The 15,653-nt window shown below is 53.5% G+C and overlaps 1 protein-coding gene across 2 annotated transcripts; it reads left to right on the top strand.

The window, feature by feature from the left end:
- Positions 1-4,597: 4,597 nt before the first annotated feature.
- SOX18 (SRY-box transcription factor 18) lies at positions 4,598-9,212 on the top strand. Of its 2 annotated transcripts, none has more exons than XM_015882099.2 (2): positions 4,598-5,225; positions 7,226-9,212. In XM_015882099.2, exons 1-2 carry the CDS (start codon positions 4,823-4,825, stop codon positions 8,077-8,079), a joined length of 1,257 nt encoding a protein of 418 aa, XP_015737585.2. In that variant the 5' UTR covers positions 4,598-4,822; the 3' UTR covers positions 8,080-9,212. The 2 variants fall into 2 exon arrangements, with proteins under 2 accessions (XP_015737585.2, XP_085375854.1); XM_085519728.1 differs by lacking the exon at positions 4,598-5,225 and adding an exon at positions 6,764-6,963.
- Positions 9,213-15,653: the final 6,441 nt, after the last annotated feature.

Raw genomic sequence — 15,653 nt, forward strand, 5'->3', positions numbered from 1 at the left:
GTTTCCAGGGGGATTGTGCCACCCTGAGCACAGAACACCTGGGGAAACCAAGGCATGGGGCTTCAGCTGTGTCTGCCCCACCTGAACCAGAGCATGGAGAACCCAAGTGGAATACGCTCGGTCCAGGGGCTGCAGACATGAAGAGCAGAGCTGAAGCCAGCTCCATCTGTGCAGGGTGGTGAGGTAATGCCTGCACTGAGCTCAGCCACACTGGGAGCTGCAGCAGCTCTGGAGAGCAGCAAAGCTTTCCCAGATGCGGGTGCCCTGCTCTGCTGCAGCGGCAGTGCTGGTGGGGTGATGCCAGGCTGTAGGAGCAGAGAGGCAGCAAGCAAGTCTTGCTGAGCAGCTTCTGAGGGCTGGGATACAGAGAGGTGGAGGTGTGATCACTGTTTCCTTGCTTAATGCCTCCCACACTAAAAGTGGCACTGCACCCGTGATGCAGCATGGACCCATTTATCCGTGATGCTCTCAGATGATGCTTTCACTTCAGTGATGCTCAAAGGGAGATGAGCAAGCATGCAGTGAGCAGACCTGGAGCCCACAGAGCCAAGCTCCAAAGGGTTTCTTTAAAGATGGGCTGCACTTCTCCTGGTCAAACCCAACCTAATGCCTAATGACACTGTTCCATTTGTTTCCTCTGGCACTCAAGCACATGTCCAGAGCAACGATCCTGGACAGACAGGATCCAGGTTGTTGGATGCAGCTCCTATAGAGCTATATAGCACATGATGTTTTCTGCCACCATGAGTGCCCAGGTGGTGCCAAGCAGACTGCCAGCCTGCTGCCTGATCCTGGGTGGACACAGAGCCATGGGCAGAGCACGTTTTCTCACTGTAACAGAGAAAATTAATGGTGCCGATCGAAGCAGCTGAACGGCAGCCAAATGTGCTTCTCGGCGGCTTTTCTGCACTCTGTATTCGTGTATTTGGCATGAGCAGCTCCACATTGAGGTAATTCATTAATGCTGAACCAAAAATGTGTTTATGGGGGGCTTGGAATAGCTGGTGGAAGTGTAAGACTTTCCTTCCTAACAGCCGGGGCTCGCTCTGTGATGAGAATCAAGCACTGCAGCATCCACCACAATCAGCTGCAGGGAAGCAGAAGCAACACGAGTGCTCTGCTTCTATAGAGGTTCTCCAATGGCTCTGCGCCCCACAACACCACTTTGTCCATCTGATGGCTTGGGTGACAACAGGGACAGCACAGGGTACCTGGTCCTGGGGACTGCCATGTCTTAGGGGGTATCACCACTACATCATCCATGCTCTTCACCAGTTCAGACTGAGCCAGAAGTGAAGAAATATAGCAAATGAGCAGAAAACAGCAGGGCAAAATGGCAGCTGGGCTCTCTCCATGGGAGACCCCCCTGGAGATAACCATGCTGCCATTTCCCCATCCACCTCCCATTGCTTGGGGTAGGAAGGAGCCTGGTCTTTTACTCTGGGGACTTGTGTAGGGTTTCTTGGCACCAGCAATGGGCATGGGGACACATCACCCAGTGGCCACACCAGTGTCAGGATGTACAGTAGTGCTGCAGGGTTGGGAGCTCAGCTGGGTCCTTTGTGACCCTCGTGAGCATTTGTCTGCAAGGAAGCCAGGCCCTCAAGAAAGGGAGTCTCCACCGAAACCTTAAACATTTCCCAGCAGATGACTTCAGCGTCCCGCCAGGGCTCTCACGCAGCCCAGCCTTTACTCTGCAGGAAGCTCCTTTCTTTGGAAAACCTTTGTTCCAGCCCGGCTGTGGCCCTGGGGGAGCACAAGGGATTGCCAGTGTGGGGCAGCTCACGGGGTGCTGGGGGTGACACAAAGCAGCTTTGCCTGTGAGGTGTCCCCAGCAATGGGCACCTTCTGCCCCACTGGGCAGGGGGCTGGAGATAGATGGTCTTCAGGGTCTATTCAACCCAACCCAGTCCAACCCAGCTCACCCCATCCTGCCACGCTCTCATTCTCTGATCTATGATGCTGTGATTCATATGATGCCTCGATTCCATGATGCTTTGATTTATGGTTCCTGCCCAGTGGTGTCACTGCAGCCCCACAGTGTTACAGCTCCATGCACTGCACGCCTTAGCTGCCCTGGCACCAAGGGATGGCCCAATGCTAATACAAATATCTCACTGTGCAACAACCCGTTGCACACAGCTAAACTCAGAGGTGCACCCCACATTGCCAGCCCCACACTGCTAATTGCATAGTAATGAATTCATCAGCAGCAGGAATTGCAGTCTGCCCGTGGTACCCAGACCCTGGGACAGCCCCAATGGGAATCTCTCCCCATGTGTTCTACAAGAAGAGAATTTGCTGCTCCTGGTTCTGCACTTTGCTGCATCCGAGGCCCTCCCTGCACCCCAGCTGCAGTGCAAATCTGGGGGGGTAAATCCTTTGTATTTGCTTGCCCAGTACAGGCACGCCACTGCTCCCAACAGCCCACCCAGCAGCAGAAATAATACAGGGCTCATCCAGCACCACTCATCCCTATCTGCTCACCGTACCCCAGCGCAACACCGAGACCCCCACGGATGGCCCAGGTGGTACCACGTCTATTTTTAGGTGGCTGGGAGCCCGGTGTGGAGGAACAGGCAGCAACGGGAGGTGGGGGCGGGGAGGGAAAATGCCTTTGTGCTGGTTGGGGGGGCGGGGGGTGGGAGTGGGGGGAGCGGAGGCTGCCGGCCCCGCCGCGCTTCCTCTGCGAGGTGTGGTGCTGGGGCTGCGGGATACGGCGAAGGGAAAAGGGGGGCTGGGGTGGGGGCTGCGAGCTGCAGTCCTAAAAAATGGGAAAAATGGTAAAGGAAATTAAAGAACGAACAAAAAAATAAAGGGAATTCTGAGCTTTTGCTCCAGGGTGGGGTCTAGTTTGTCTGACGCCAGGTCGGGTGAGGAACCCCCCAGAGAAAGGAGAGGAAGTGCTGGGGGGCTGTGTGTCCCGACAATGGGGATGCTGAGCCAGCAAGGGTGCTTTGTCCCCTATGTGGGTTGTGCTGGGGTCTCATCCCGGGACGGAGCACTGATGTTTGCCCATTGGGATGAAGCACACAGCTCTGCCCCGACGGCATCGCATGGTTTTCCTGCTCCAGGGTCCCAAAAGACAGCACCGCGTGGACCCCTGCTGCGTGCTGCCCCATTCCAAACCCTTTATGGGCAATGCTGCTATGCCGCGGGGTGGGGGCTCCTGGGGACAGCACTGTGTGCTCTGCCAAAGCCTGGGAGAAGAACCCAGAGGTGACAGCACGGAATGCCATGGGACACCTCTGTAAGCATCCTGCCATTCACCCCGCAAGCAGCAGGAGCAAAGAGCAAAACTCGAGGCTTGGCAGCAGCGGGCTGCTCCTGGGGCACAGTGATGCTGCACAGCCCCAATGGGATGGGAAAAGCACAGAGGAGCTCCTTGCAGCCATGTGGGCTCTCCTGCACGCCGGTTCTGATGAGCTCTTGCCAAATATTGAGAAGAGGCTGCAGGAACATGAAGGATATCTATCCTGAAACCTCCATCAATCTGCTAGCGATGGAGGAATAAATGAGTCAAGATTGTATTATATATATATATATTCATGGCCTTTGCTTTGTTTAGGGTTAACTGCAGATCGGCTTTATTCAAATCACTTCCAGACACACACAAACCATGGCATGCAACACCCCACGGCTGCAGGGAGGCTGGGATGGAGCCGGACTGTTGCACAACACGGTGCCCCAACTCTTCCTGTGCCCGGGTTTCAGATTTCAGCTCTGGGCATCTCCGGAGCCGGAAGGATTTGGGGGCTATTCCCCAGGGCTGAGCTGTGCATGAACCCCATGGTCTGGGAGGGACAAGGGGCACTGCCTGCCAGCTGCCTCATGCCAAGGGCAGGAAGAGCTGTTGGACCACCTCACCCAATGCTTGGCGTGTCTCCTGGTGCGCGTTTGCTGCTGCAGCAAATCTGTGTTGGGTGGCAGGAGGGTTTTGAGCCATGAGTTGGGATGGGGATGAGATGCTGCCACCAAACGACAGCGTGCCATGGATCCGGGCAGGTCTGGGTTGTCATCATCCCACCACTGAACCCAGCATTGCTCAAAAGTACGTGGACAGGCAGGTTGGGGATGTGCTGCTTTTCATGGGAATGGGAAGACAAGGAGAGATTTCTCAACTGGAACAAGTAAAACCCACCAGAATGGTGTTGGGGGAGAGGGCTCGGCCCTACCTTCACCCCACCGCTGCTCCTGACCCCGGGATGGTGACCGTGGCCAAAACACACACACAGAATGGCTTGTAAGGAAAATAACCTCGGAGTGCTGAGCATCCCTTGTGCCCTGCATACAGAGAATCCAAAAGCTTCCCCTCTGCACGGGCAAATCTCAAGCAGCAAGACGGGGATTGAGAGGAAAAAAAAAACTAAAAGGAAGCGTGAAAAAGTAAGAAGGGAAAGAACGGAGAGCAGAAACGAATCGCGCTCCTCGTCGGGAGGAAGGGAATGGGGCCGCACATCCACAGCGCTCCCACCCGGCCCTCCCGGGCGGCTCTTCCTGGGGACGCCCCATCTCTCCTCCTCCTCCTCCTCCCCTCCGCCCGCTGATTGGTCCACCCCAGCTATATTTTGCCCCTTCCAGCCCAACATCATCCCAAAAAGTTTTTTTTTTTGGGGGGGGAAACGGGGAAAAAAAAAAAAAAAAAGCAAAGGAAAGAAACCAAAACAACCCAAGGCGACCCCAAATCCCCCCGAAACCACCCGAACGAGGGCGAAGAAGCGAGCGGAGGTGCTCGGCGGCTGCAGGAGGCGGCGGGACACGCGGGATTCAGTTCTCTCTCCGGCACCCGCTCGGGTCGGACACAAAGTGCTGTCCAGCTGGAATGAATATATCTGAGTCAAACTACTGCCGAGAGGAGATATCGCAACCCCGGGGCGACTGTTCATGGGTCACCGGCGCCGTGCCGGCCGCTGAGCCCGGGCTCGCCTTCTCTCGGCCCCCGGGAGCCGCCTCCCCCTCCAGCCGCACGCCCAGCCCCGAGCCCGGCTTCGCCTTCGGCCCCGCGGCCCCCGGGGCGGCCCCCGGAGCGGCCCCCAGCCGCACCCCCAGCCCCGAGCCGGGCTATGGATACAGCCCCCCGACGGGCCGAGCCGAGGGGAAAGCAGGGGAGGATTCCCGCATCCGCCGCCCCATGAACGCCTTCATGGTTTGGGCGAAGGATGAGCGCAAGCGGCTGGCGCAGCAAAACCCCGACCTGCATAACGCCGTGCTCAGCAAGATGCTGGGTGAGTGGGGTGAGGGGCTGGGAGGAAGGGGGGATGGGGAATGTAAGGGTGAGGGGCTGTGCTGATACGGGGCTGGGAACTGAAGGATTTGGGGCTGTGGGTGGGGGGTGTACGGGTACAGTTTTGGGGGATGTAAGGTTACAGGGTTATGGGGCTGGGGGGTATAGGGGTATGGAGATTAAGTATGTAAGTGTATGGGGACAGGATATGTAAGGGTATGGGGATGGGGATGTAGGGATATGAGTCTGGAGGATGTAAGAGTATTGGGCTGGGGAACAGAGCTGCGGGATTGTAAAGGTACTGGGCTGGGGAGTGCGAGGACACTGGGGGATGTAAGAGTACGGGGCAGAGGGATGTAAGGGTGTGGGGCTGGAGGGGTATATGCACTGGGCATATAAGTATACAGAGCCAGGGGAATGTAAGAGTACAAGTATGGGGATGTAGGGGTACAGGGATGTAGAGATATGGGGCTGGGTGTGTGAGCTACAGATGTACAGGAGAGAGGTATGCTCAGATGTAGGGTTGGAGATGTGAGTTACTGGGGAGCAAAGCTAAGGATTTGGGCTGCAGACATATGGGAAACTGGGTTGTAGGGTACAACCCTACAGGGCAGTGGGATGCACAAATATAGGGCTGGGGATGCAGGTTGCTGGAGTACAGGCATGAGACTGAGGATTGGAAGAGTATAAGGCTGCGGGATGCAGGGATGTAGGGCTGGGAATAGGGGCTGTGTGAGGGGGGATCAGGATGCAGGGTTACAGGGATAAGGGTGCATGCTGTAGGGGCATAGGGGAGCAGAATGCACAAAAGTGTGGCTAGAAATATGGATTGTGAGGGTATGGGGGTGAGGATGTGGTCTGCAAGGGTAATGGACACTGAGATATGGGGTACGCAGCTGTGGGGCTGGGGATGCAGGGGTACAGGGCTGGGGAAGTGGGCTACAGGTGTTTAGGGCTGGGGATGCGGACTGTGAGTGTACAGAGCTGCAGATACAAGGACACAGATCCAGCAATGTGGACAGCAGGATTATAGGGCAGCAGCATGCAGGAATACAGTGCTGAGAATACAGGCTGCGGGGATTCGGGATGCTGGGATGTTGGTTGTAAAGGGCACAAGGTTGTGGAACACAGGCTGCAAGGATAAAAGAACATGAGGTGCAAGGATAGGGGGCTATGCAGGACAGGCTGGAAGGGTACAGAGGTGTGAGATGCAGACTGCAAAGGTATGGGGCTGTGGGAGATGGTTACAGGAGCAGGATGCTGTGGGATGCAGGACTGCGGGACAGGGCTGTGAGGTTACAGGTCCATGGGATGCAAACTGCAGGGACATGGGACCAAAGCATGCTGGCTGTAGGGTAGGGCTGTGGGGTTAACGGCTCTGGGGTGCAGCACTAGGGGACTGTGAGATAGTGTTACAGAATGAGGGACAGTGGGATGTGGGGTTCGAGAGCTGCATGCACACAAGAGGCAGGGAAACAGGGCTGTGGGGTGCAGAAGTACAGGGCTGTAGTCTGTGGGAGTTCACAGCTGTGGAGATGCAGGATACGGGAACACAGGGCTGCAGGATGCGGGATGCACGGCTGTAGGATGCGGGATGTGGGAACACGGGAAGCAGGATATGGGTTGACAGAGCTGCAGGATGCGGGACTACGGGAAGCAGGATATGGCCGGACAGGGCAGCAGGATGCAGAGACACAGCGCTGCGGGATGCGGGGATGGGGAGCACAGGAGATGGGGCTGTGGGTGCAGCTGGGGGACGGGCAGTTCGGGCTGTGGGTGCGGGATGCAGGGGATTGGGCACCCTGGGGCCAGTCTCCCCTCTTCCTAGGGCTTTGCAGCATTGTATCTACAGCTGGGATATGGAGACGGCCCCACTTGGGACCCAGCTCTCTGTCCAGCACCAGGGCCCATGCTGGGCACCGAGCCCGCTCAGTATACCCTGACACTCTGTGGGTGTCCCGAATCCAGGCCAGTGTCACTGAGCTCCCTGTCCTCTTGCAGGCCAATCATGGAAAGCGCTGAGCGCCAGCGACAAGCGTCCCTTTGTGGAAGAGGCCGAGCGGCTGCGAATCCAGCACCTCCAGGATCACCCCAACTACAAGTACCGCCCGAGGAGGAAGAAGCAAGCCAAGAAAATCAAGAGGATGGAACCCAATATCCTCCTGCATAACCTTTCCCAGCCTTGCAGTGACAACTTCAGCATGAGTCACCATGGCGGCAGCCAGCCGGGCCACCCCCAGCCTCCCCCACTCAACCACTTCAGAGAACTCCACTCCATGGGGTCGGATATTGAAAACTATGGCTTGCCAACTCCCGAGATGTCTCCCTTGGATGTCTTGGAACAGACCGAGCCGGCGTTTTTCCCCCCGCACATGCAGGAGGACTGCGGCATGATGCCCTTCCGTGGGTACCACCACCACCACCCCCAGATGGAGTTTCCCCAGGAGAAGTGCCTGGGCCGGGACATGGCCGTGCCCTACGCGCAGCCCCCAGCACACTTGGCCGATGCCATGAGGACTCCCCACCCCTCCGGCCTCTACTACAACCAGATGTGCTCAGGGACTCAGAGCGGGCTTTCCGCCCACCTGGGCCAGCTCTCACCCCCACCCGAAGCCCACCACATGGAGAGCGTGGATCACTTGAACCAAACCGATCTTTGGACGGACGTTGACCGCAATGAGTTTGACCAATATTTGAACATGAGCAGGACTCGTCCCGAAGCCTCGGGACTGCCTTATCATGTCTCCCTGTCCAAAGTGACTCCTAGGAGCATCTCCTGCGAGGAGAGCAGCTTGATATCTGCCCTGTCTGACGCCAGCAGCGCCGTCTATTACAGCCCATGCATCACCGGCTAGGCTCGCGTGTGCACCCAATGCAACAAGCCAACAAGCAGCCATCCTCCTCTAACTGCAAGCTCCGTAATATGTAGAGTATCTCATTAAATGCATCGCTTTCTTTCTTAAAAAAAAAAAAAAAAAAAAAAAGGAAAAAAAAAAGAAAAGAAAAAAAAATTACCAAAAAAACACAACCCAACCATGCTGAACTCACCAATATACCGTATCACTATATAACACATAGACGCCTTCCCAAAGCCAAAGGTTAACCACGCTCTAGCCTGCCTGCCCGCTGCAGCTCTCGTCATTCCATCCTCTCGGGGGCATTTTTTTAGGCAATTGCAGTGAATCCTGCCTGAGCCAACCCAGCACCACCACCATCACCCATTGCTCAGCACCCAGCCCTTGGAACTCACGCACTGGGGGGCCCTCGGGAACCCTTTTAGGGGGCTGTTGAAGACTCGTGGTGCCTGGTCGTGGTGGTCTTTAGGACAGTTTTTACTGTATTCTCAGCAATATATTTTAATTGGGCAACAAAACTATATTTTTACTAAGCATTTTTATATATATATATATAAAAAAAAATGATATTTAATGTCTTTTCATTTTGTCGTCGTTGTTGTTTTGGTGGTTTGGTTTTTGGTTTTGTTTTGTTTTGTTTTTTTTTTACTATTAGACTTTTTCAAAGAGAAATCAAGGGATATCCATGAGATCTAAAGCATTTATGTAGCAAAGCTGGATTTGAGTAAAAAAAAAAAAGGAAAAAATAAAGAAGGGGGAGGGGGCAAAAAGGAGATATTTTGTGTAAAAGGGAGTTACCATGTAAATATTGTGGAACAATCGACTGGAATTTTGTACAAAGGAAAAATACGACTGCTAACACTTTTATTGTCTAGAACTGTACGGCGAGCGATACTGTTTGATACTGGTTAATTATTAAAACATCTTCATCTAATTGCTCCCATCTTGTGCTCTTGTTGTGTGAACACATTTTTTCCGCAAATCCATGTCGGCCCAACCAGTTCCAGATTGCTGCCGGTGCTGATGATGAACCTGGCACATGGGGCCGGGGCTGCCCAGTGCTGGGGGCTCACGGCCGCCCATGGAGCAGCAGCTGTTCCAGTAATAAAACATGCGATATCCTCCTCCTAAAACGTGCCTTTGTGTGGTCATTGTGTTGCGAAGCTGGGGAGGGGGGGGTCACTGTGTGCTCACTGCTTTTTTCCTATGGAAGGACTTAAAAATCACATTGCTCCACTCGGGATGTTCGATGCCCTTTCTTGCACCATCCCCATCACTTGGAGCATTCCTATAGTTCGGATTATCCCCATAGCTTGGAGCATTCCCATGTCTTGGAGCATCCCTATAGCTTGGATATCCCCATAACTTGGAGTATCCCCATAGCTTGGAGCATTCCCATGTCTTGGAGCATCCCTATAGCTTGGATATCCTCATATCTTGGAGTTTTCCCATAGGTTGGAGCATTCACATGTCTTACAGCATCCATAGATTGGAGCATCTCCATAGTTTGGAGTATCCATAGGTTTGAGCAACCATAGATTGGAGCACCTCAACAGCTTGGAACATCCATAGCTTAGAGTATCCATAGGTTAGAACACCCATAGTTTGGAGCATCCACATAGCTTGGAGCATCCATAGCTTGGAATATCCCTATAGTTAGGAGCACCCCATAGCTTGGAGCACCCTCACAGCTCAGAGCATCCTCACAACTTGGAGCCCCCCAGCCCTGCCCAACCACCCCTGCATGCCCTCACTCCCTGTTGAGCACCCCCAGCCCCATTCATCCCCCATCACTCCCCACATAGTTGCAGCACTCAGTGTTTGCAACGCGGCCGTTTGCAGAGCGGTGTTGCATAAAATGCTGGTGGTATCCGTTCCTTGAATGATGAGTGATTTAAACCAGGCTGATATAGCCAAAAAAGGCTATTATAAAAAAAAAAGAAGAGAGAGAGAGAGAGAAGAAAATGAATAGAAGAAGAGTTTTTTGTTGTTGTTGTTGGCAGAGAATTGCCTTTTAGGGGAAATGGATATTTAACAAATGACATTAATTTTCGAGCTTCTCCTAAATTAAATTCACATTAGTGTTAACAGGACTCAATCCTGACTCACTTTTTTTTTGGTTGAGCAAAGTGCTAATAAAACGACCCCGTTTGGGGCCGGCGATGCGTTCCCATTAAACGCCAGAAACGAACCTCCTCGTGTTTCCATATACAGTCTGCAAAAAGGGGGAATACATGGAAAAATGACATCATTACCTACACGGGAGGGCTGGCGGGCGACGTGTGCCAGAACCGGGGCTGAAACAAACAAACAACACCCGAAATGAGAAGCATCCTGTGCCGCCGCCGATGACTATGAAAGGAAGCAGCCTTCTATAGGCTCCGTCCCGCAGCAGCCCAGGAGGAAGGAGCCAAGGGAAAACATCAAGCCCTGACTGATTTTCCAGCCTTCAGCTTCCAGGTACTGTCTCCCCTCCCCCCTCCCCCTTCCACCATGAGCGTGTGCTCATTTCCTGCCCTTGGGATGCATCGCTCTGCCATCCCATCCCACACCCATCTGCCATCGGGTAGCTCTGAGCTCCGGGTGATTTTCATATGCTGTTCCTTGGATTCCAAATGAAATCCAAAGTGTTTTAGGGGTTCCCAAGGCTGGGCTTGGGTGAGACGTTCCCCAAATCACCTGTGTTGGAAAATCATTGCAAATATTGCTGAGAGGTGAAGGATGCAGTGGGGTTCCCCTACTCTACATCTGTGGTGGGGCTGGGTGCCAGCTGGGGGAGCAGACAGGGTGCTGTGAGGGGAGCAGTTGTTATCCCCTCACCCCCATCCTTCCCCAGCACCAACTCATGGGCACATTGGTCAGGTACAGAGGCTCCAGCACACAAACCCATTCCTCACATAGCCATAGGTTGCACAGAGCATCACTGAACAGCACCCAGGGCAGGTTGGGGCCAGCACCTCTTGTTTTGAGGTCAGCCCCCTCCCCATGCTCCTGCAGACAGGAGGTCAAGGAAGCAGCAAGGAAACCAGGAACAAGCATGTTCCTTGCAGAAGGATCAAAAACACCCTGGGCTGCACCCTTGGGGTCTCCTCTGTGCTGCACAGGGCTGCAGAGCAAGCCCTGCTCCTTGCTGGCTTTCCCTACAGCATGCAGCTCCAAAGATGCAATGTGCTGCAACCTCCACTGCAGCGCTGCAAAATCACGTAGCGGTGCAGGAGCGCTTTGCAGAAGTCAGACCTGTTCCTAAACAGCCGGAGCCCAGCCAGACCTTGCTGTGTGGTTCACAGCAAAGCTTCTGCACGCAGCCCTTTGTATGAATAACAAAGTGCAATTTGCCTGATAGCGCACAGGGCTGAGGGTTGGGAGCACAGTGGGGGCAGCCATGCAGTGCCAGGGGGGGGGCTCGGCCCCATCGCCTCTAGTCCTCCCGTGGCAGCATCCTGCTCCATGAACACACGTGGATTCCTCCCATCCTCTCCTTGGCGGCCCCATTCGGCCGTGCTGGGGCGATTTATTTCGGGGGGAGCAGTCAGGTGCTGCCTGGAAATGGAAACGGACTCTGCTGGAATAGTTTGGGGATGATTTCACCGCTGTTATGGCTCAGGCTGGGGCTGTTACCACGCAGCCCCTTCCGATTTTATGACTTAATCTCTCCAAAGCTCCGTGCCTGATGGGTTCGGACCGGGGAGGAGGAGCGAGAGGCTCTTAGCAGGTCGTTACAGCAGCAATGTGCAGAAAGAATGTGACAGGTATATTGCAAATCAGACAGGCGCATCCTGTGCCTTTCCCAGGGATGGTTGTGGGGCCAGGACCTCAATGGGCCCCCAATATGTGTGTTTGCATTTGTGTGTTCATGGTTATGTGTGTGTGTGCATCCATGTGTGTGCAGTGGTGTGGCATGCGTGTGTCCATTGGTGTGTATATGCAGGCGTGAGAGTCTGTGTGTGCATCCACAACTGTGGGAGCGCATACCTGTGTGTACATGCATGTGTGTGCATCCATGTCTCTGCATGCAATCTGCACGTGTGCATCCATGTGCACACGTTTGTGCATCCTTGAGTGTGTGCATCTGTGTGTGTGTGTGTGTGTGTACGCACCTGTGTGTGCAACCATGTCTGTGTGTATGCTTATGTGTGTGTGCATCCATGTGTGTGCATCTGTGTGTATCCACGTGCATATATGTGTGTGTGCATCCATGTGTGTGCATCCATGTGCATGCATCTGTACATACCCACATGCACACCCTTGTGTGTGCCTGTGTCTGTGTGTAAGTGTGTGTGTGTGTGTTCTGCCGGAGGCTCACTGGTCAGGTTTATAGCCCTCCTGCTTTTTTTTATGGCATTATGGAGCTTTCAATGACATCACCCACATATTAAAACAGCATGTGCCAGCCGGACCGTCCCGGCGGTGTGCAGCTCCGGGGCTGCAGCCGGCAGCAACCTACAGGCAGCCAGAGCTGTCCTGGCCGGAGCACACCAGAGGGAACAGCAGTTTGGATGAAGTCATCCCAGCTGGGACATGCAGGGGGAATCACAGCCTTCTGCTCCACACCGCACCCCGGGAATAGAGGGGTCCCCCCCTTGTGGGTGCTGGGAGCTGCCTGTCCCTCCTGCAAGGATGGGGCTCAAAACCAAACCTGGCGGTGGGAAATGGCTCTGAAACATTTCCTGACTCGAAAAAAAGAGTGCTGGGAATATATATATATATTAAAAAGAAAAAAAAAAAAACGCTTCCTTTTTTTTTTTTTTTTTTTTTTTAAGACTGGGAGGCAAGTGATTTAGAAAACTGCAATGATGTGCTTTAAAGGTTAACCAGAGGGAAAAGGCTGAAGTGTGAAGAAAGGTTTAAATCGTCTCCAGCTCCACCTTCCCCAGCGAAGCCAAATGAAAGGTTGTCTCGGTTTCTCGGCCCCAGACTTTCTGTTTTGCAGCCCAGTTTGGGAAAGGAAACGTTTTAAAATCTCAACACTTCTCGCAGGACAGGAAAGCCACGGCTTCCTCCACAGCCCCACTCAACACTGCCATGAGCCACAGCAGCACAGGGCCATGGGAGGCTGCTGCTGTCCTTCCCCAAACCCCATCCCCGCCTGCTGAAAACATGCTGTACTGAGAGTCTACATCTCCCCTGTAAAGCTCACATCAGCTGTGAGCTGAGACCTCTCAGCCCACAAAGCTTTTCCCAACCACTAAAGTTCACCTAACAAAACCCGAATCAGTGTAACTCAACAGAGCACACCCAACTCAACCAATCCAGCCCAACTCAAACCACTTTTGACCAGCCCAACTCAACCATCTTAACCAACACAACCAACACAATCAAAGATTTCCAGTTTTTTGTGGGCTACAATATTTGCTTTAAAGGTTAACCAAAGGAAAAGGCTGAAAAGCAAGGAAAGTGTTAAAACGTTCCCAGTACAACCGTTACCAACCATGCTGAAGAAAGAGTTGTCTTGGTTTCTAGGTTCCTAAATTTCCCCAATGCAAACAACTCAACCTACCCCTACCTAATCCAACACAACCCAAACCAACTCAATCCTACTCTACCATCTCAACCTATTTTACCCAACCTAATCCAACACAACCAAGGTAGCCCAACTTAACTCAACCCAACCAACTGACTGCATTGCCTAATCTAACTCAGCCCAACACAATCTAACTCTACCAACTCAACCAAGCTCACCTAAGCCAACACAACCAACTCAGTGCATCCCAGCTCAATCAAGCTTTACCATCTCAACCTAGACTATCCAACCCACCCCCCGCAACCCCAACCCCCACACCAATCAAGTCCACCCCATCACCTTCCATTCAGCCATTCCGGGCCATTGAAGGGGTCTCAGTGCAAACCATTCCCTACTCATGCTCACTGGCCCCAGGGGGTGTCCCAGTGGGGAGTTGGATCACGTCCCCCCGCCGGCTCGGGAGCGTCACAGACTGTCTGAGGCTCATCAGGAGAGTCAGGCCAGGCCGCGCGGGGCCGATCTGGGAAGCCGTCCAGCCATCCGCTGGAGAGAGGAGTCTGCCTAAAAATGACTCTCCTGGCTCCCCTCCACGCTCCGACTGTCCCATATGGAACAAATGTACATTTTCCATCAATTGTTTGTATTTTTCATTTAAAGAAAGAAGGGGGGGGGGAGGGGGAAGGCAGAAAGAAAAGGGGCTATACATATATACGAAGCGTCAGTGACAGCAGATAGGCCCCATTGCAGAGAGGGAGAAACACTGGCCAGCGTTCAAGAGACTCAAACGTATGGTATGAAACAATAAATTTTAAGTGTGTTTTGACATATTTGGTGGTCTCTGCCTCACGCTTAATGAGCGTTGGTCCATGTTACGGGGGAACGGCACAGCTCGGGGTGGTTGGCAGGATGTGCAGGGGGCCGGCGGCCAGCGGGGCCAGGGTGGACGTCGAGGTGGTCCTGGCATGTGTGCCCCAAGCAGATGGGGCAGGGGGATGGGGCACTGACACACTCAGAGGAAGTGATTCTGCAGGAACACTGGTACCCACAGGGGATGAGCTGCATCACCATAACGCCAAATGGCAAAAAATGGAGCATCGGGAGATGGATTGGGGTTAAAATTGGTGGAGCAAGATGCAGCATGGTGATGTCCCTGGGCATGTATGGCACAGTGGGAGCTGCCTCATCTCCGCCCCATGAGCTGCTGGGCTTTTTGATGACCAGGCTTGCATCTCTGTTGGCTCATCCTCAGCTCAGCATCACTTCAGCTGCAGGAGCAGCACCCATATCTTGGTCACAGAAAGGAGATGGAGGGGAGAAGGACAGTGGGGCTGAACACACTCAGCATCCATCCCATGTGCCCCACATTGCCCGGCTGCTGTGCCATGGCAGCCCAGCTCCCCTCCGCCGATGGGGTCTGATCAGAAAGATGGACATGAAAGTGGAGCTTGGCTCTGTTTTCTCTCTCATTCAGAACATTCAAAAACTATTAACTGTGGTGGGGGTAAAAAAGCAGCTGGTTTTAATATCGTGCTCTTCCAATTGTGTTTCTTTTTTTTTCTTGCTTTTCGCGAGCACTTTAAGTGACATGGTTACATGTATTTGATTAAAAAGCTGTAATTCAACGAGTGCGTTTTCTTGTACTGTACAAAACTGCTTAAAGACACAGGATTTATTTATGGTGGTCTCCTGGTTTTCTAGCTCTGCTGAAAGACAAGATGACAGGAGAATCAAGGAAAGGGGACAAGAGTGGTAGACATGGACAAGCGATCCTGTCTGCATATCCCAGTGTGGGGAACATGAGTGAGTCCTTCCTTCCCATACAGAAAAAATCCCATTAGCTCCAATGTAGGACTCATCCTGCTGCCCGCATGCCCATCCTGGGGCCATCTGCCCACCCTTGTGTGCCGATCTCAAAGGCTCCAGCCCCTTTTTGCTCTTCCCAAGGTTGGATCCCGTCTCACAAAGGATTTTGGGGAACAGTTGAAATGTCCAGGCCTGGAGAAGCAATGAATATGGTGGAAACAGGGGTCGGCAAAGCAGAGGCAAAGCCCATGGTGACCACAAGAGAGACCCCAAGCTTTGAGGACATGGACCCAGTTCAGGCTGAGCTGTG

This window comes from Coturnix japonica, chromosome 19 (genome assembly GCF_054131305.1).
Source record: "Coturnix japonica strain WE chromosome 19, WE-NBRP24, whole genome shotgun sequence".
Lineage (NCBI taxonomy): Eukaryota > Metazoa > Chordata > Aves > Galliformes > Phasianidae > Coturnix > Coturnix japonica.